Genomic DNA, 21343 nt, shown 5'->3' with positions numbered 1-21343 from the left:
AGTTGTGGAAGCATTTTCCCTGAAAAAGTTGTCGAGATGCTTGAAGAAATGGTAGTGCATTGGCAGGAGGTCAGGTAAATACGGAGAATGAGGCAAAACTTTGTAACCCAGTTCATTCAACTTTTGGGACTTGCAGTCAGGCGTTGTCATGGAGCATTGGGCCCTTTTTGTTCCAAAGCTGACTGCAGATATTGCAGTTTTTGGTGATCTCATTGATTTGCTGAGCATACTTTTCAGGTGTAATGGTTTCGCTGGGAATCAGAAAGCTGTGGTGGGTCAGACTAAACAGTGGCCATGACCTTTTTGAGGTGCAAGTTTGGCTTTAGGAGATGCTTTGGAGCTTTTCCTCAGTTCACCCACTGAGCTGGTCATCAGCGGCTGTCGTTTAAAATCCACTTTTCATCACACATCAACAATCCAATCGAGAAATGGTTTGTTGACGAATTATAGAATAAGAGAAGACAACATTTCAAAATGATGATCTTTTTGATTTATGGTCGGCTCACGAGGCATCCACTTACCGAGCTTTTTCACCTTTCCAGTTTCCTTCAAATGCCAAGTGACTGTATGATGGTCAGTGTTGAGTTCTTCAGCAGCTTCTCATGTCCTTGTAAAAAGATCCATTTCAATATTGCTCTCAACTGGTCGTTGTCAGTTTCCGGTGGCCAGCTACTGTCTTTCTCATCTTCAGGGCTGTCATCTCCTTTGTGAAACTTCTTGAACCACTACGGCCTGTACATTTGTTAGCAGTCCCCAGGCCAAATGCATTGTTGATGTTGTGAGTTGTCTCTGCTGCTTTACGACCCATTTTGAACTCAAATAGAAAAATCATTCAAGTTTGCTTTTTGTCTAACATCATTTCCATAGTCTGAAAGTCATTGGGCTTTTATTAGCAAAAAAACATAAAGCAAGAAACACACATTAAAATGATGTATAGCATAACCACATTTACTTAAAAATGTATTCCAATGTCAATACCAAACAGCAGGCTTCAACAGTGCAGAACAACAATTACTTTTGCACCAATCTAATAACAATCCCAAAGTACAGAACATGAAATTCCTTGATGACTTCATAGGTAATTGTATTTTATAAATAGATTTTTATTTTTTGCTAAGAAAATCCAACTTTTTATTTAAAACACAGTAATATAAACTTATTTATTTAACAATTTGCAATCTACAAGCTTAAGATTCTAAAAGCATTTTTAAAAAATCTCAGATTTCAACAGTTTAAAATTATAAGCTATGTTTAGTAGCCAAGAGTAGGACAGAATTTTAAAATGAGTAGGAAGGCAAAAAAAAAATTGCACTTTTTTTTGAAGTGTTCATTTGATTTATTGTGCGTTCTTTTTCAAAATGAAATAAAATAAATAACTCCGTAAGCTTTAGTGCCATTCTTTAGTGCCATTATTTAGCAATAATAAAGTCAATCTGATAGGGTGCAGAGTCTTTGTAAAAAATTTAAAGATTTTCTGGGAATCAAAATTAGAGTGAAGTGTTAGCTCAATTATTTTTAAAAAGTAATTTCTCAGATTTTTTTTAAAGCTCCTGGAGCTTTTTGATAGTGAAGATCCCAGAGAACGTGACTTCCTGAAGACTGTTCTACATCGAATTTATGGGAAATTTCTTGGATTAAGAGCATTCATCAGAAAACAAATTAACAACATTTTCCTCAGGTATATTATTTGTATATTCATGTATAGTACTTTTTTCCCTTCCATATTTTTTTATTCCAATTTCTTTAGGTTAGTTTTTAATGTCTGAAACTTATGAACTTAACTGATAGTAGTCGAGTCATTTCTAACCTATTTTGTGGATATCATTTGATTGCATCTAACTTTTTCTTGTAACTTCTCATCTAAGTGGATAGTACTAATGACAGTTTTTAATAGATAATACAAATGTTATTCACGGTTAAATTTTACTGAGAGAACTTGTCTGTTTGAGCACTTATTTTAAAAAATCCTGTATAAATACTGTTTAAATCAATAGCTCTTAAAGTAGTTTCAGTTGATGTTCTGACAAAGCTAATTAAATATATGTGGGCCCTATCTTGACTACTTTATAAATGAAATCATTAAGTAGGTGCTTCCGATTAGGGGGTTTTGCTTTAATCTTTGTACCTTCCTGCATCTTTCATTCAGTTTAGTTTTCTGATATTTTTCTTTATATCTTTGTTTTAAATTCAGGTTTATATATGAAACAGAACATTTCAATGGTGTTGCTGAACTCCTTGAAATTTTAGGAAGGTAAATCAGTTTTTTGTTCTTTTTAAGAATTAAGTAACTTTGAATGTTTTGTGTATTAAAATATTAGCTGGGATTAGAGAAATTATTTCACATTTTATAATTTGAATATACAGTATAAGGCATAATTTCTCAACTGAATTCTTACTGTAACTTCTTAGGGGGTCAGCATATTAAAGTAGGGCCACACAAAGCATCTGTTTCAGAGTAGACTTCCTGCTTTTGAAACTGTGGCATATTTTATGCCTAATCTTGCCAGACCGCCTCAGAAATTTCCAGGATCTGATTGGGAAGAGATGAAATAAGCTATAGTGAATTTTTGATGAAGTTACAGGAAGTTACATTCTTGTTCCAATGTTGATGGACCATTCCCGTACATCTGTTCTTTTTAGAAGAATCTATAGCCTTTGATTTTAGTTCTATGAACTTTTTTGCCTTCTTGTTCACCACATAGCAGTATTAACCTGAGAGTTTAGACCCTCTATTTAAAGAATGGTTTTAGTCTCCTCTGTTAATATTTAGGGCATGATTATGGAGAGAACTGTTCTTAATTTCAGAACTTTCAATAAAGTAAGAGAAACTACCCGTTTACTTCAGAATACATTGAAAATTCTAACAATATTGTGATACTGACTCTCCTGTACTTTAGAGAAGAAAAATAAAGGCATCAATAAGTGATAGGCTTTATAGAAAATGTAAAATTTCTTACTGGGACATTAAATTGGCAGTTCTCATTTTCTTTTGGGACCATTGTGTGACTTAGAGGAACAGGCTTCCTAGCGATAGTCTGTCTAACTTAGGTTGCAGATAAGTTAAGTCATTCAACACCAGGCCTGAAGCAAAGCAGTTCCTATGTACTTGGGGATGTACTAACTTAGAAATAAAGTAGTAACTACGTAACCCTTCCCCTGCCTTTTTTTCCCTCCAGTATTATCAATGGCTTTGCATTGCCACTGAAAGCAGAACATAAACAATTTCTAATGAAGGTTCTTATTCCTATGCATACTGCAAAAGGATTAGCTTTGTTTCATGCTCAGGTAAGTAGCAGATTTCAGGTGAAATGAACATTGTTTCAAAAACTGATATAAAGGCAGAGAAACTGAGAAATACTGAGGTGGCAATTTTAAGTATACTTAAGCAATTTGCTTTGTAAGTTGCCCAAAGCAAATTTTTAATTATATCATAATTTTTAAAGCATGATGATATTTAGTATTCTTAAATAAGCTCAATGCATTTTAAGTATAGATATAGGAAAAATCAAGTTCTTTTCTAGTCTAGGCCCTGACCTAATTAACTGTGTGACTTTGAATACATCCCACATGTTTGCAGACTGTTCTGTCTAGCCTCCGTGACCTAGTTAGAGAATGATTTTGGTTTCTTCTATTAACACTCAGAGAATATCATATCAGTATAGGCATACATGTTAGAAACATGCTAAAAAACTAAAATGTTAGTGCTAGACTTATTTCACTCAGCTTTATTTATCTGTTTGTTTAGTGGGCTATGGTTACATTTTTGATTTATAAGACAAAGACAGTTACTTTTAATTCCCCAAAGAACTGCTCTACCGCCTCAGTAATATGGAAAGATTGATATGCCCAACTACATTTTCTTTAATATTTCAGTTAACTTAATATTCAGAAGTTATTACTAAAAAAGGACATCTTTTTAAAGTAGAACTTATTTACATAATTATGGGTCTATTTATTTTTATATATTGCCATAAACTGAAGTTTATTAAAATGAAGTAGTTTTGTTAGCTAAATATAAAAATCCTGCATTATTAAATGTTACTTCATTCAGTAACATTTATAAACTGTCCCTTTCATTTTAGCTAGCCTACTGTGTTGTACAGTTCCTGGAGAAAGATACAACACTAACAGAACCTGTAAGTGTTTTACTTATTTTTATGTTTTTGGTCTACATCATAGCATTTTATTTTAGCTTCCTTTATACTCTTATAGCTCTACCAAACAGTCGTAGTAATATATTTTAAATTAAAATCATTTGGAAGAAGAAAAGTGAGGTTAATCTGTATTTAAAGAATAAGAATGGGATGGCAAGTTCTCATGAATTATGTGTCTTAAATAACTTAAATATAGGTTAAAATTAATATATAGTAGTTAAGATGTGTGATGACAGGCTCAGATGACTACAGTGAGATCATTTATACGTTTATTATCTTCAATGGTAATCTTTTCATCTTCATTCACCTTTTAAAATTAAAACATTAAAACATACTGTAAGGATTCCAAATTTCCTTGAATTTTCCTTATATTTCCTTGAATTTTGTTTTATCTTTAGAAATAGGATTTTCCCTCTTAGTTATGATAAACCATGTGTTTCCTTGTCTTTAGTGACTGAGCTATAATCTTGGAGTAAAGATTATTTACTTTATGAATCAGCATAGCAATTCAGTCTTAGAATTCTCCTGCTTACTAATTATCTATTAATACAAAGATTCAGGAGAGAATAAAAATTTTACCATGAAAATTGAAGATTGAAGAAAAACAAGAGATAAGTTTAGGGAGAAACAGAAAAGGATAAACACTTAGAAAACAGCGTTTTAACCTTGGTGAATATAAGTATTCTGAGAGAGTGTTTTCTAGGTATTCTAAATCTAAATAGTTAAAGAGTTCTTGACGAATAGCACAGGGTTTGAAGGATTTAAATTATGTGATTTTCTTCATGTTAGAACTTTCTGAGGCAAGGGGCACTTGCAAAAATTACATACTTGGTCCTCCTTTGACTTGAGTTTTGTGTGTGTAAAGGAACAAAAGGTATTTTTCCGCTCGCTGATATTTAGAGCTTTAGACTTTTTAGATTTACAGTTCTTTCTGAAATGGCTAAAAACAGTTTTTAAAGACAAATAGAATTAGAAGCCCAATACTTACATGAAACCACATTAACCTCTAAAGTGGATTAAAACTTAATTGAAATCCATGATAACATATTAGAATTTAGAAAAAGAAAGCCCATAATATGGTTTATGCTTGGTGGCTAATAAACAGATATGCATTAAATATGGTTAAGTTAATATGGAGTGGATTTCGGAGATTGCTGATTTCTTTTTAAAGAGTGAAAGGTTAGGGAGAGGGATGAGGGCCAGACATTTGAGTTAGGTGAGTTAATAGCAATAGGAGCAGCATGAGGAGGTAAAACGTCCAAGTTGACAAAGGAAAATATTTTTTAATACATTAAGATCTGCAGATAATAGAGATCTAGCAATTACTATTCTAGGCCATCCTAGCACCAAAATTATGGCCATAGTACTTGGGTTTGAGCCCTAATAATCATTTTCTAGAAGCCTGGCATTCATATCAAAGCTTCCTACAAATTGTAAATAAGTCAGAGGTTTGGTTGGTTTGTTACATTCTTCGTGTTCCTAGATCTTGTATTGAAATTATTTTATTTTCCAGAATGGAAATAACTTTATTGTTACATCCATTTATCAAAATAATGTGTTAATTTGATTCACATAAGACAAAACCATAAAGCATAATGTGAAGGAATTCCTTGAAATTCCCCTAAAGATAACCATACAAATTGGTGAATACATTGCTATAAATTTTTTCTGCATGTATGTTTGTGTGTAGTTAAAACAGTGGGAAATGCTGACTGGGTTTTTTCACCTCTCAGTATAACATGGATATCTTGCCATATTAGTCTGCTTCATATTTTCGTTGGTAGCATCAAATTCCATTGTATGGATTGACATATTTAATTCATCCTCAATTCATGGACACTTGAGTTATTGGCGTTTTTGTTGCTATTAACATGTTGCTGGGTATGGAGATGTTTTAGTGTGTTGAAATTATTCTTTGTCCTGTCTGTAGTGTTGGCTTACAAAAAAAATCTTAATGTGTGTATTAAATTATCCTCAGAACTGCACACCAAAAAAAGATAAGGTTTACTGTATGTAACATTTTTAATAAACCAAGTTATTGAAATTAAAACCTGTTTCTGGGTCGTACAGTGTGTGATGGTGCCTGTTTCCCCACATCAGCCAGTACTGAATACTGTTTTAAATTTTTGCTAGTCCAATAAGCATGAAATATTTTAATTGGATTTTAAAAATTATCACAGCCATACTCTTATAAAGTTATTGGTCATTTATATTTCTGTGTCCTTTCCCTACTTTTAAGCCTTTGCCTATTGTGTTTTGCAAGTATTTTTTTTTTACCATTTGGAGTTTTCCTTTTAACTTGAATATACTGTTCTTAATATTTGCCTTTTTAAAGAACTAAAGAAAATTTTTAATGTTGGGAAATTTATTCATCATTATAGCTTCTGGCTTTGGTGTCATGCTAAGTAAAATCCTTCTGCCTTTTGAGATTATAAAAACACTCTTTAGTATTATGTTCTAGTTATTTAACGGATTTAGTTTTTACATGTAAAAACTATTCCATCTATAGTGTTTTTCTAGGGCTGCCATGACAAATTACCACTGTCTCGGTGGTTTAAAATGACAGAAATGTGTTCTCTCACAGTTCTGAAGGCCAGAGTCCAAAATCAAGGTGTCAGCAGGGCTGCCAGGCGCTCTAAGGGTGGTTCGATTCCTTGCCTCTTCCAGTTTCTGGTGTCTCCAGGCATTCCTGGTTTGTGGCTGCATCTCTCCAATATCACATTGCTGCCCGTTCTTCTGTCTCTCCTCCAGCCTTATCTCTTATAAGGATACTTGTCATTTTGGATTTAGGGCCCATCCAGATAACCCGGAATGATTTCACCTTGAGATCCTTAACTTAATTATATCTGTAAAGACCCATTTTCCAAATAAGTCACATTCATAGATTTCATAGAAATTAGGACATGAACATATCTGATTGCAGGCCACCATTCAACCCACCACACTATTGGAAACTGAAATTTTCATGTGACAAGGGTAAGAAATTGTATTCATTTTCTATTGCTGTGTAACAAATTGTCACGAAGTTTAGTGGCTTGAAACAACAAGCATTTATTATTGGATAGTTTCTGTGAGTCAGGAATCCAGGCACAACTTAGCTGGGTCCTCTGCCTCAGGGTCTCTCATAAGACTGCAGTCAAGGTGTTGGCCGGGTAAAATCTCAGATGAGGGAGGAGCTGCTTCTGAGTTCACGTGATGGTTGGTGGTAGCATCCAGTTCTTCACATACTGTTGGACTGCTGCTCCTAACTGGGAGTTGGCGAGCAGCCACCCTCCGTTCCTTGGTACTTGGGCCTGTCTGGCTTCCCAGGTGGCATTAGTGGTAAAGAACCTGCCTGCCAGTGCAGCCGATGTAAGAGACATGGGTTTGATTTCTGGGTTGGGAAGATCCCCTGGAGAAGGGCAGCACAACCCACTCCAGTATCCTTGCCTGGAGAATCCTGTGGACAGAGGAGCCTGGCTGGCTACAGTCCATGGGGTCACACAGAGTCAGACATGACTGAAGCAACTTAGCATGATGGGCCTCTCCAGCATAGCAACTTGCTCTATCAAAGTTTGCAAGACAAGAAGGCCCAGGAGAATCTGTTCATAAGGTGGAAGTCACATCTTTTCTAACTTTCCCATCGAAATGACATTCTGTCCCTTTTGCCACATTCTGTTGGTTAGAAGCAAGTCCCCAGGCCAGTGCACACTTAAGGGAAGGGCTCAACTACACAAGAAGATGAGTTCAGGAAATCAGGACCATAGGAGATTCTTTCAGGCATCTGCCTCCCACAGGAGCGACATTTTTTTTTCTAACTGGTTCAAGTTACCACCAATTCACTGACTAATTTAGCTGTTTTCCAGAACTGAAATGCCACCTTTGTCATATATTAAGTCTTGTATATACTTGAGTCTGTTTAGACACTCCTCTATGTCATATCTTTTCTGTCAGTTTCCTTGGTAATACCTTGTTTTAATTATTATCTGATTATTATAATTGATATTTTGTTTTAAAAGGTATTGATTTTTATATATTTATCTTTTATCTAACCACATACTGAATTTTCCTACTCATTTTAGTACTTTTTCAGTTCTTTTAATATTTATACACTTAGGCAAGTAAGTATAATTCTGGTATTCCTTTCCAGCATTATTTATCAAATTCTTCTTACTAGATCGGCTCCAGAACAGTGTTCTTCCCCAGTTTTAATTTGAATGAGTGTTCATTATTGGACGAGACCAATAACTATAAACTTACTTAAAAGGCTGTCAAAGATTTACCTCTACCAAAGCACCCAAATGTTTTACTGCCTATTTCCAGGAATCAGTATGTAAGTTGATTACTGATGGTTTCTGATAAATTCTTAGTTCAAACTTACAAAATTGTTATCAAAATATATAGTCAATCAAACAACTGTTCAAAATCTTTTGAGATGATCATATAGTTTTTGAGGTTTTTTTCACCCCTTTTAACCTATAATGAGTTGAATCATTCTGGAATTTCTGGAATAACTTATGGGGTAGATAGTATTATTCTGTTAATATACTGTTCAGTCACTGAGTCATGTCTGACTCTTTGCAACCCCATGAACAGCAGCACGCCAGGCCTCCCTGTCCATCACCAACTCCTGGAGTCTACCCAAACTCATGGCCATTGAGTCGGTGATGCCATCCAACCATCTCATCCTCTGTCGTCCCCTTCTCCTCCTGCCCTCAATCTTTCCCAGCATCAGGGTCTTTTCAAATGAGTCAGCTCTTCACATCAGGTGGCCAAAATATTGGAGTTTCACCTTCAATATTAGTCCTTCCAATGAACGCCCAGGACTGATCTCCTTTAGGATGGACTGGTTGGATCTCCTTGCAGTCCAAGGTACTCTCAAGAGTCTTCTCCAACACCACAGTTCAAAAGCATCAATTTTTTATAGACCAACTCTCACATCTGTACATGACTACTGGAAAAAACATAGCCTTGACTAGACGGACCTTTGTTGACAAATTAATGTCTCTACTTTTTAATATGCTGTCTAGGTTGGTCATAACTTTCCTTCCAAGGAGTAAGCGTCTTTTAATTTCATAGCTGCAATCACCAGCTGCAGTGATTTTGGAGTCCCCCCAAAATAAAGTCAGCCACAGTTTCCACTGTTTACCCATCTATTTGCCATGAAGTGATGCGACTGGATGCCATGATCTTAGTTTTCTGAATGTTGAGCTTTAAGCCAACTTTTTCACTCTCCTCTTTCACTTTCATCGAGGGGCTCTTTAGTTCTTCTTCACTTTCTGCCATAAGGGTGGTAAGTTAAGTCACTCAGTCGTGTCCGACTCTTTGTGACCGCGTGGGCTGTAGCCCACCAGGCTCCTCCGTCCATGGGATTTGTCATCTGCATATCTGAGATTATTGATAGTTCTCCCGGCAATCTTGATTCCAGCTTGTGCTTCCTCCAGCCCAGCATTTCCCATGATGTACTCTGCATATAGCAGGGTGACAGTACATACTCCTTTTCCTATATACTGTTACATTCAGTTTAATACAGATTTTTACAACTGTGTTTACTTGAATTCATGACTTCTTGTCTCACTGTATTTGGCTTATCAAAACTGTGCTAGCCATGAAACAAATTTGGAAGCTTTCTGGCTTTTGGGGGATGCTTCATGATGGTTTGAAAAATAGGAATTATCTGTTCCTTAATTTTTCCATAAAATAACCTCCCTTCCTCACCCCACCAAGTCATTAGCTCATACTTAGTAGGAAGTAGCCCTTACTACTCTTAAAATTATTTATAAGTTTAATTGCTAACTATGTCAGTCTTCCTGCTTCATGAAAATCAGGGACCATCTTGGTCTTGTCCATCAGTGTGTCCCTGATCTAGAGCAGTATCTGGTACAGAGGCACTCAGCAGGCATCTGTTGAAAGGGTAAAAGCCTAAATAAAGCTGAGCAGAGTGAGGGGAGATGCAGAGGTACTGAATAATACTCTGCTACTTCAGAATGAATATTGATATTATCACAGTTACTTAAAATTTCCTGAGGTTAGCCAGCTTCATTGCTTAATTCATGCCAAATTTTTCCCTTTTTTGAAGGTGATCAGAGGATTGCTGAAATTTTGGCCAAAAACATGCAGTCAGAAAGAGGTGAGTTTTGTTTAACAAAAACAGTGCATTTTATTAGAACTTCTCAATCTGAGGGCTATACCCCGTGCTTCCTTGGGTTGCGGGTATCACCACCACTACCTACCAAGCAGGCACTGTTCTGTGGGGTTTAGAGAAACTTGGTGGAAGAGCTGTCCATTATGGTAAGTTGCATATACTGTCAAGGTATTTTTCATCCACTGTTAACCTTCTCATTTGTGTTTTCTATATTAACATCATATAATTTGTCATATTATGTTTCTTAAAAGAAAATTTTTTTAACCTAGGTGATGTTTTTAGGAGAAATTGAAGAAATCTTAGATGTCATTGAACCAACACAATTCAAAAAAATTGAAGAGCCCCTTTTTAAGCAGATATCCAAGTGTGTATCCAGTTCTCATTTTCAGGTATGGTGTTTTCAGTGAAGCCATTTTTATTTTACACTATTACTTTTCTTAGTTTTGATGTTTCTGAATGTCTTTTTTAGGTTGCAGAAAGGGCACTGTACTTCTGGAACAATGAATATATTCTTAGTTTGATTGAGGAGAATATTGATAAAATTCTGCCGATTATGTTTGGCAGTTTGTACAAAATCTCCAAAGAACACTGGAATCCGTAAGTGTCTTTTATGTTGATTGTGTCATTTTTGTTTTTCTAACGTCTTTGTCATTTGATCTCATAACCCATACATAGGAAACCTATACAGATTTGGAACTCCCAAGGTTAACATCACATGGTTCTATTGTGCAGTGAGTTTTATGACGTTGTACATATATGTGGGTCTGTATGTTTGTTTGTTTGTAGCAGAGAAAGGTTTATTGCAGGGCCAAATGAATGGGGTGGCTTATCCTTAAAAACTCTGAACTCCTGCATGTTCTTAATTTTTGTTTAGAATTGCAAATCTAAGGACTGTCTGATAGGACATTCTGCCAGTATCCAGGCTCACATCTCAGCTGGCTTAGCCCAGGGAGAAGCGTCAGTGCTCAGGGTCACGTCAGTGATGTTTAGATTGCGTATGTTCTAAATTCTGTAACATCCTTATCCTGTTGTCTACTTTTCTTCTTACAAGTCATAGTAATTGCATCTTTTCCAGCTGCTTTTAATGCTGTTATTCAGGATTTGTGATAGTAGGCTCTAGAGTAGTCCCTGTGTTCCCTCATAGCTCAGTTGGTAAAGAATCTGCCTGTAGTGCAGGAGACCTGCGTTCAATTCCTGGTTGGGAAGATCCTCTGGAGAAGGGCAACCCACTCCAGTACTCTTCCCTGGAGAATCCCATGGATAGAGGAGCCTAGCAGGCTACAGTCCATGGGGTCGCAAGAGTCGGACACGACCTGGTGACTAAATCATCAAATCAGACTCTAGAGCAGACAGGAAGCTGGCCATAACATTTTTAGGGTTTAACTCAAGCATGACACAGTGGGAAGGACATGAGTTTTGTAATCAGATAGACTATCTCTGCTACCACTGGCTGGGTGACCTTCAACAAATTACTGAACTTCTTGAGCTTCAGTTTATCCTCACTAGTGGATTGACTGAGTCAGTCAGTGTCAAACCCATTTCAGAGATGATAGTGATACATTTCCCATCTGTTAGTAGCATCAGTAACCCAGTACTGGCTTGTTTCCTTTTAGGACCATTGTAGCACTGGTGTACAATGTGCTGAAAACCCTCATGGAGATGAACGGCAAGCTTTTCGATGACCTTACTAGCTCATACAAAGCTGAAAGACAAAGGTATTTGACATTTTTAATTACAAAGTTAACTGTACATTTTAGATTACTTGAATGTGATTCAGTCCAATAAGGTATTCTAAGTTAAAATTATGTTTAAAAAGCCAATTACATCGCCATTACAATTTGAACATCTCAGGTGGTGTTATGGTTTAGAACCTGCCCACCAATGCAGGAGACGCAAGAGACACGGGTTCAAGCCCTGGGTCAGGAAGATCCCTTGGAGGAGGAAATGGCAACCCACTCCAGTATTCTTGCCTGGAGAGAATCCCATGGACAGAGGAGCCTGGTGGACTACAGTTCATAGGGTCACAGAGTCAGACACGACTGAAGCGGCTTAGCATAATAAACACTTGATGGGCTTCCCCGGTGGCTCAGGGGAAAGATTCCGCCTGCCAGTGCGTGTGAACAGAGGAGCCTGGCAGTCCAGGGCGTTGCAAAGTTGGACTCAGAGATTAAACAATAACAACAATAATAAATACTTTAAAGTCATATGCAGGTAAACTCCTAATGGTTAGATTATGATTTTAATGTGGATCATAAATTCTGATCTCATTGTGAGCCTTAGACTTCATCAGTCTTGGTAATATCTACATTGTGAAATACATTTTATATTAAATTTTAAATACTATTTTAATCAGTTTTATTTTTACATTTATGAGAATTGATTTTGTCCACATGGGCTTCCATAGTGAGCTTATTCTTTAACTGTTCCTTGCACAATATTTAAACTTAAGGTGGACAATAACTGATGTACCTGAGCCCATTTATTTCTAATAATTGTATCACCTATTATGTTTGGAAAAACTGATCTACTTTAAGTTCTTAGTCCTGGTTTTCTGGTGTCAAGTAGGGAAAGGATCTCTCTTCTTCAAAGTCATCCTAGTCCATCAATAACTAACTCAATGCATTATTTATTTTAAATAGCACCTTTCAGGCAGGAAAACAAAGTAGGTAGTTAAGAGCTCTGGAAGCAATAGGAAGAAGGAAGAGATGACTGGGATCATATGAAACTTACATTGAAAAATGCATATTTCACATAACTAAGACTGATCCTGTATCTCACTATCTGCGTGAATCAGCACTTTTGTCCCCTTAAAGCATATGTAACTATGGAACTGTAAACCTGTGGGTTTTTCACACATTTATATAGCCCTTCAGAATAGTAGTGTCCACATTATTCAAAAATGTTCTCTTTAGAACTGAAATTAAGTATTAATAATTGAAGCAACATGTTTTGAGTTTTGTGGGGTTAAGAGATTATTCACACTTTAAAAGTTTCCATCTGACATGCAAGAGACAAGAGATAGTAAGACACAGACTGGTCGGTAGCTTAGAGATGGGATGCGGAAGGATGCAGATCCACCAGGAAACGACCCCAGACCGACTCGTGGCAAAAGAGCGATCGTGACGACTACAGCCACTGCATGGGGTTTACATGACTGAGTCCACGTTGAGTGGTTTGTCAGCCATGAAGCACTTACAGTGGCCGTGGCGATGGCAATACATTTCAGTTGGTGTGGGAGACGCACGGACATGGTTAATTTCGCTGAGGAGAGTAATGGCAAATAACGCAGTGCCCTAGGTAGACCTGACTCTCAAATGCTTTAGGTGGGGGGGTTTAAGTGAAATGTGAGTCAGCAAGTCTGTTTTCCAGCAAACTGCCAAACAGCATGTTTCTTCAAGCTATGAAATAAATTTCTAACTACAAAATTCTTGCTTTGTTTAAAGGGAGAAAAAGAAGGAATTGGAACGAGAAGAATTATGGAAAAAATTGGAGGAGCTAAAGCTAAAGAAAGCTCTAGAAAAGCAGAACAGTGCTTACAACATGCACAGTATTCTCAGCAATACAAATGATGGATAAAAAAAAAAGCCTGCCACCTCTGTTGGCTAGGCAGTTTTGTACACTTTTTTGAAATATGTAAAAATTATGAAACAAACCTCATCAGTATAATTAAAAGGCCAATTTTTTTTCTGGCAACTGTAAATGAAAAAATATATGGACTAAACATAGCCCTATGCTGTATCATGGCCACAGTATATTGTAACCCTTGTCTAATCATTGATTTGTGTCACTTCTGAAGTTTCACAGAAATGAATGAACTTTCTCATCAATGTGATGAGTGAAATAATTATGGGATTGGTAGGAATCATGGCTTGAATCCTGGTTTTGGTTGTGTTGCACATAGGCGTAGTAGTCTGCTCTGTATATTTTTCCCTTTGATAATGTGCTTTTCACATCGCTGCAGACCTTAGTTACATCCTAGGAAAAAAGACTATTTCCTAAACTAAAACTAAGGTGTAATTCTTATCCTTCCCTTCATCTCTTCCAGAAGTATGATGGAGGGAACTACTTGCCCTAAGCCTTCCTTTTGATATATTACTGTACTCTGGAATTTGAGCAAAAACTTAATTCCAGGCTTTAAAAAGCACAAATTATAAATAAAAGCTGGGAAAGTAAACCAGATTTCAGATCAGTCCTTATGCATCTCCCCCTTCATCTGCAACTCCCCAGGGTGATGAGCACAGACTAGTGGAGGCAGCATGGTGAACACAGCCTGCCTCTCCATTTTCATTCCTCCTCTTCCTCCCAAAGGCTGAAGGCAGGGCCTTCCCAGTCCTCACAGCCTGCCCTTCTCCGGCCCCTCCTGACAGGGACGGAGGCTTTGAGTCCCACGGTGTGGTGGTGCAGAGCGCGCATTGTCACTGCCTGGCTTTACTTAAAGGAAATGCAGTAGGCTTCCTCTGTAGGGTTCTGAAAAGGCGGCCTGTAGGAAGTCATGTATGTTTTTACTTGGTCAAGTATTTCTCACATTTTATTATCAGAGTACCATTCCAATCTCTTAACTTGCAGTTGTGTGGAAAACTGTTTTGTAATGAAAGATCTTTATTGGGGGATTGAGCAGCATTTAATAAAGTCTATGTTTGTATTTTGCCTTACGTCACCTTTGCTTTTTTCAGCACTGAGTTGAGACATCCAGAAGCCCGCCCCCTCCATTCACTCATATATGTGTACATACATGTATACACAGAAAACTTGTAAGGCAAACTGCAGGTTGTATGCCAGTTAAAGAACAGAAAGACTGTGTGCTGGAGACGAGTGTTCCAGCCATTTCCCAAAGTCTTCTATTTTATAGAATTTGTACATAAAATTCTAAATTTGAGGATACCTCTCCATCTTCCTTCATGTCCCTTTATGTTCACAGGATGGGTTTAACTTACCTTAAATGTGTATACATACATAGACAGTGTTAACTAAAACAGACCCAGGAGCAAAATCTCAAAATCTGTAAGTAATGGCACTGTTTTTTATGGGGGGCAGGGAGATTGTGGCAGAATCAGAAACTTACCAGGCTTTCAACTACTGATACCTGCTTCTGCTCTTTCACAACCATAAAAAACTCGAGCAGAAATTCTAGCACATTTCTTCTAGGTCACTGCGAAGGCAGCTCATTCCACTCACTGTGGCCCCAGGAGAAACTTCCTTTCGGGAATTGGCTCATATTTTACACTGTTTCCAAGGGGCAGCCTTACCACAACCATCCAGACCCAGTGTTCTTGCCCAATGCTCCACGCTAACCCAAGGCCCGCTAGGATTACTGACAGCTGGGGGCAGCACACGCAGAAGAAAAGGGATCCATCCTACTGCTGAACACCACAAAAGGCAAACCCAGCCCCCCTAGAAGAGAAGGCTGGGTCTTAATGTCTTATTTTGCCGGTCTAAGCATATATCCTTTACTAAGAGCAGCTAGAGCAGGTTTTGACAGGCTGCAGTTAACAGCTGTTAAAAGAGCTAGAAACGCTCACTTCCGACCTAGGTACTCACTCTAAAGCATATTCAAGAGGTCTCTCAACTTCCTAAAATAACAGGAAGTGCAGTTTCAGTATGTTCATTGGAGCCAATTTTGTGAGATACTTAGTATGAAAATGGTGTGTCAACTTTAGAAATACTTTAAAAATACACACACTTGTTGTTCAATACTGTTGTTAATGTAAGCTGCTATGCCAGGCTTTGTATTTGCCTTACAGAAAAGTGTTACAAGACCTTGGTTAAAGTTGGTATGCCTGCTTCAGTGCCACAGAAAAATAGCACAGAATATTTCCTTACACAAGTTCACTTTTAATAATTCAACCAAAAACCAGTTTCTTGCTAAGTTAGACATGAGATTAAAATTGGCCCCCTCATACATTGGAGTTTTTCTCTTTGAATTACCTAAAACCAAATTATGAAATTGAAGAAGTGCTACCCACAAAATTGAAATACTACCCAAGTCCTCTCTGGATGCAAAGGTCATGTAAACAGTTTAGAACTCCCAAAAATAATTTCCAAAACCTTAAATCAGTCAATGGCTATCATGTGAAAAATACCCAGACGGTACTCCTTTCAGGCTAGGCTGAAAGCTCTGAGGGTCCATGCTGAGGGTGCCTTTCTCAGATGGGTGGGCTGCAGGACAGAAGAGTTAACACAGCTTATTCACAGAGCTTCACCGCCACTTCCTGCACACCCTGCCCTTCCCTGCACGTGCTTGTGATGTACTGTGGGAGTCCAGGCTCACCCCCCCCCCTTTTATTTGGAGGTCACGGGATAAAAGCATACCAGTGCCTACTGATGGAGCAGATGCACACACTGGCTCACTGATTCCTTCGGTATCAACCTAACTTTTACTCACTTGTTAATGAAATCATCAAATCACTGAGGAGGGACCTACTCTGCACACATGTCCTAGCGCTTCTACATGTTAATCACGCCAAACTCATACATGCATCAGTCAGTATTCTAGCCAGACAGGTAGGTAGGTGGCTGCTCAGTCCAAGTGATCTAATTACTATAGTTTCCACAGTAGTTTTAAAAAACAGTCTCATTTAATATTTAACACATGAGTGAGTGTGTCAGAGACTTGCACATGGCACCAGAGATATGAGGGGTTTTGTGTTTCTCATGAATAGCACACTGGTTGGTTCCACACTGTGATCACCGCCGGAGAGTCACCAGTGGGGCAGAAGAAAGTCACACACTTTTCTGTTCATTTAAAAAAAATCTCAAGGAGAAAACCTACGATCAGAACCTTAATCATCCTGTTGGACCTTAACTATACACCAAACCAAGGAAGAAGGAAGACGGCTTCCACAAACTTTCAGAAAACTGGATTCTATCTGAGTCCATCTTCCATTTGACATATTCATGTCATATGTCACAAAATGTTCATTAATAATTTAAATACTTAAATAGCGTTTAGGTCATCCACTGGATCTGTTCCACTGGGCTCTAAGACAGTCTCGCTGGGGGGCCAGGTTAGAAGCTGCAGTGTGACAGGCTAGCCCCTGGCAAAGCCCATTTTCTTCAAGTGAGGACTGGATCGTTGGCAGCCTGGTTTACCAAAGGGGAAGTGATGAGAACTCCCATCAACTCGGGCAGTTTCTGCGAAGAACATCGGCAACTTCAGCTTATGTGGTTTGTTGCCTGACCTCTTTTCTTAAGGTATCGTCTCCGAATTTTGATCATCCATTTCACACTCAGTTTGGCAAATTCTGCAGCTTTAAATAATGCCAAGAAGGCCCCACAGAGAAGAGCAATTGTGTTCCAAGGATTGGCGGTGATTATCTGTGAAATGGAAACAAACACAGTTTCTCAGTTGGCTTCCATTTTTGATTCTCAGTGTTACTGTCAAAGAGCCCCCCAGATTACTGGCACAATGAGAAAAACAACCGGTTTTTAAGACTGCCATAACTTGGGACTTCCTGGCTGTCCAGTGGTTAGGACTCCGTGCTTCCACAGCAGGATGCACGGGTTCGATCTCTGGTCAGGAAACAGATTCGGCATGCCACTTGGTGCAGCCAAGAAATTATTAAATTGCCATAACTCTATACTTTGTTCACAGCTCCAGTTTGAGGAGAAAAATACTAGCCCCTCTTGATAATAAAGTGACCCTGAAAGAAAAAGAAAAATTTTTCAAAAAAGCTCTGCACAAATAAGATAATCAGTGCTGAGTTTTAAATTTCTGGCCTAATTCACAATGCGACCTTGCTTCCAAACAACACTGATGGCCTGCAGGCCAGGACCCCCCGACTCACCTGCCCTGGCCGCTTCCCCGAGTCACTGATGCTTTCAGGCCCTTCACAGCTCCCGATGACCACTAAGCCTAACCCTCTCAATGTGAGCAGAGAGACTTCTCCCACAGTCTGCCCTGGCAGTTCCTCGCGGTCTGCAATTACTTCCTTTATGGCTTAGGTGGTCCTCTGACCCACTGAAACTCCTTCAAGGCCGAGGTCACGGCTTGTACGTCTGAGTTCCCCGTTTGGTCAACACGTAGCACTTCTAAGTCCCAGTTCAGCAGGGGGACCTCGGGCTCATCTATGAAAGGGGTTACTCCACCACCACCATTCAGGATGCCTGTGGACCTGACGGATAACTTAAGTCAAGGGACCTTGAGCTCAGGGCTTTACGTGGCCCGCGATAGGACTTAAAACTCTGAGCACAGCAGGTTAGAATGCGCTTGATCACACACTTCCCCTGTGGAACTAAAGGTATTCATTCTTCTATGCAGCGTCTTTTATTCAGGGGGTCCGCACACACTTAATGTGTGCATGGCCCAGCCAGGCCCACAACTAACAGCGTGGTGGGATCACGCACCACGTCAGAGACCCTCCGGGTTTGAGCCTCAGCTCTGCGATGTCTTCCCCCAGCCCACAACCGCATCAAGATACTTTATGATGATCTTGAAACAAAAACTGCTTATCAGATACGGGACTAGCTCTGGGGGATGGCGTCTCAGGAATGTTCTGGCAAAGCTGTCCCATTACTCCTCCCCTTCTGAGACGGTGAGTCTAGACTCTGACATTAATTGATGCTCTCTTTAATTTCTGATTAGTTTAATTTCTTTTTTCTTTCTGGCCCCAAGCCACAGGGCAGGTGGGATAGTAGTTCCCCAACAAGGGATCAAACCGTCGCCCCCTGCATTGGAAGCATGGAGTCTTAACCACACTGGACTGCCAGGGAAGTCCCCTGAGGAGTACCTTTCTACTTTGACTAATGACAAATAAAAGATTCTTATTCTACAGAGCAATAAAACAAACAACGGCTTCCAGCAGCAGTGACTAGACGATTAACTTCATGCTTTCTACTCCAGTCACTCATCACCACTGCAGAGTGGCTACTCCAGACTAAGCACCGTGCTGCACACTTTTAACAGTGAACAAAGACGAAGCCCCCGTGTTCACAGGGAAGACGGTCCAGCGATGAAGACGAGATTAAACACAAATGAAAGAGAACGTGCATGTCACAAATACAAGCAGCAGATCAGCGCTACGGAAGGAGATGAGGGCAGCCCGCGAGGATGAGCCTAAACAGCTCAGGTAGGAAGCTCACGGTCAAGACCTTAGGTGATACTCACATCCTGGACTTTCTGGATGAAAGGATCTTTCCATTCAAAGACCACAAAAAACAACTGAGCGCTTTTCTCGGCCACGGGTCTCTGGTCAATGTAGTTAACCACACTGGTCTAGGTACAGAGGAGAGAAAGCAGTGTTAGTGCCTGTGTGCCGCCCTGGCCAGGGCTCCAGGGAAGGTAAGGGCAGTTTAGGGGATCTGACACCCCGGCTCCCCTCGCTCCATCTTTTGAGAGACAAAAACCTCCTCTACACCATGTCCTGAGACTGGTCCCAGAGCCCAGGCTTCAGCTTGGTTCCCACAGGATCTGGAGTACACAGTGGGTGTTTTGGACTGTCACTGAAATCTGTCACTAGATACCTGTGCATGCTAAGTCACTTCCATCGTGCCCGATTCTGCGACCCCAGGGACCATAGCCCACCCAGGCTCCTCTGTCCATGGGATTCTCCAGGCGAGAATACTGGAGTGGGTTGCCATGCTCTCCTCTAGGGGATCTTCCCCACCCAGGGATCAAACCTGTGTCTCTTACATCTCTGGCACTGGCAGGCGGGTTTCTTGACCACTAGCGCCTCCTGGAAAGCCAGATATCTCTACTCCTGATTAAATCATTTTCAAAGTACTGTGTAAGACTCAACTCACAACATAAAAATCTCACATTTCAAAATACTTGACCTGAAGAGCTGAGTGTTACAACCCTTCCAGTCTTGCAGGACAAAGTGCAGCCTCACAGACTGGCCCAGTTGAGCACTCCCTGTAAACAGTTAGCAGGCGTGCTTGGTGAGGCCTGGTTACAGCAACTGCAGAGGCTGGGAGGTGAGATGGAGAGCAGACAGGTCCCAGGGACAGAAGCCTGGCTGGGCCATCATCTGCTCTGAGCCTCTCCTTTGCACTCATCAATTCAGTTCAGTTCAGTCGCTCAGTCGTATCTGACTCTTTGCGACCCCATGGACTGCAACACGCCAGGCTTCCCTGTTCATCACCAACTCCCGGAGTTTACTCAAATTCATGTCCACTGAGTCGGTGATGCTACCCAACTATCTCATCCTCTGCTGTTCCCTTCTCCTCCCGCCTTCAATCTTTCCCAGCATCAGGATCTTTTCAAATGAGTCAGCTCTCCTCTGCATTCATTAACAGGACAAAACGCCCATCTCACTGAGCTGTAGCAAGGCTCTCGTAAAACACACAGGAAAAGCATTTTGAACTTTACAACATGATATAAAAACATTAAGAAAATAATTTTTAAAACATTTTTGTTCCAAGGAGTGTTCACATCCCTTGCCAAAGACTTCCCATGCAGACAATGATGAAAGGCACATGCACCTTCCATAGCGCACAGGCTCTTGGGGTGAGGGGGCTGGCCCCCTGGTTTCAGATCACAGCTGGAACTCCCAGGGGAGCCAGGGAAGCCTGTGAAGATCTAACCGTAAGGTGGACACGCCGAGTCTCCTTTCTCAGCTGATATGGGGGCCAGATAAGAAAGAACTTGTAGAGTTCTTGGCAGAAAAGTGTGGTGTGAAAATCTAGGCGATGACAACCATCTTGCAAAAGAGAAATATTTTAAGGACCTACTGCCAGGGGGTCATCACCACCTATGGCAGGGAAAAAAAAAAAGAATCCTGTCTCTTAAAGGAAACTGGCTTCAAGCCTTTCCCAAAGGCCTCCCACCTGGAGAAGTCCTAGGACCGTGGTGCGGGCAGGGGCAGACCCAGAGGAGGCCCTGAGTGCCTGGCTTCCGTTGGCCTGTCCGTCAGCTGGAGTGGGTCCTCCTACTTCAACCTGGCCCCTTCTTAATGCTGCCCCTCGGAGCTCAGCCCAAATGGAACTCCTCCACGGGGGAGCAGAGGATGCGAGAACAGAGCCTTCTCCACGCCCCTGCAGACCCCCAGCCACCGACACACAACACACGGGGTGGTCGGGCCCTGGGCGTGCACGCCAGCGGGAGGACTGAGCCCCCGCAGGGGCTGAA

The 21343-nt window shown here is 40.0% G+C and overlaps 2 protein-coding genes across 4 annotated transcripts in view; one reads left to right on the top strand and one right to left on the bottom strand.

Moving 5' to 3' along the window:
• Positions 1-14930, top strand: part of PPP2R5A (protein phosphatase 2 regulatory subunit B'alpha) — a 77260-nt gene extending 62330 nt beyond the window's left edge. For both annotated transcript variants that reach the window (XM_069544205.1, XM_069544206.1), the window contains 9 exons: positions 1548-1678; positions 2192-2251; positions 3177-3285; positions 4083-4136; positions 10213-10263; positions 10548-10667; positions 10748-10875; positions 11892-11993; positions 13722-14930. In XM_069544205.1, the coding sequence (XP_069400306.1) occupies positions 1548-1678; positions 2192-2251; positions 3177-3285; positions 4083-4136; positions 10213-10263; positions 10548-10667; positions 10748-10875; positions 11892-11993; positions 13722-13854 (888 nt within the window). In that variant the 3' untranslated portion in view covers positions 13855-14930. The remainder of the gene's footprint in view (positions 1-1547; positions 1679-2191; positions 2252-3176; positions 3286-4082; positions 4137-10212; positions 10264-10547; positions 10668-10747; positions 10876-11891; positions 11994-13721) is intronic.
• A 1159-nt stretch (positions 14931-16089) lies between these two features.
• The window catches only part of PACC1 (proton activated chloride channel 1), a 33568-nt gene continuing 28314 nt past the window's right edge, over positions 16090-21343 (bottom strand). Inside the window, exons 7-8 of one of the 2 annotated variants that reach the window (XM_069544207.1) lie at positions 19382-19489; positions 16090-17592 (exon numbers count right to left, since the gene is read on the bottom strand). In XM_069544207.1, the coding sequence (XP_069400308.1) occupies positions 17431-17592; positions 19382-19489 (270 nt within the window). In that variant the 3' untranslated portion in view covers positions 16090-17430. Of the gene's footprint in view, positions 17593-19377; positions 19490-21343 lie in introns of those variants that run through there. The other variant, XM_069544208.1, reaches the window with a different exon arrangement.

This window comes from Ovis canadensis, chromosome 12 (assembly GCF_042477335.2).
Source record: "Ovis canadensis isolate MfBH-ARS-UI-01 breed Bighorn chromosome 12, ARS-UI_OviCan_v2, whole genome shotgun sequence".
NCBI lineage: Eukaryota > Metazoa > Chordata > Mammalia > Artiodactyla > Bovidae > Ovis > Ovis canadensis.
Note: the sequence above shows the minus strand (reverse complement) of the source record. Positions and strands in the feature narration are given on the sequence as shown.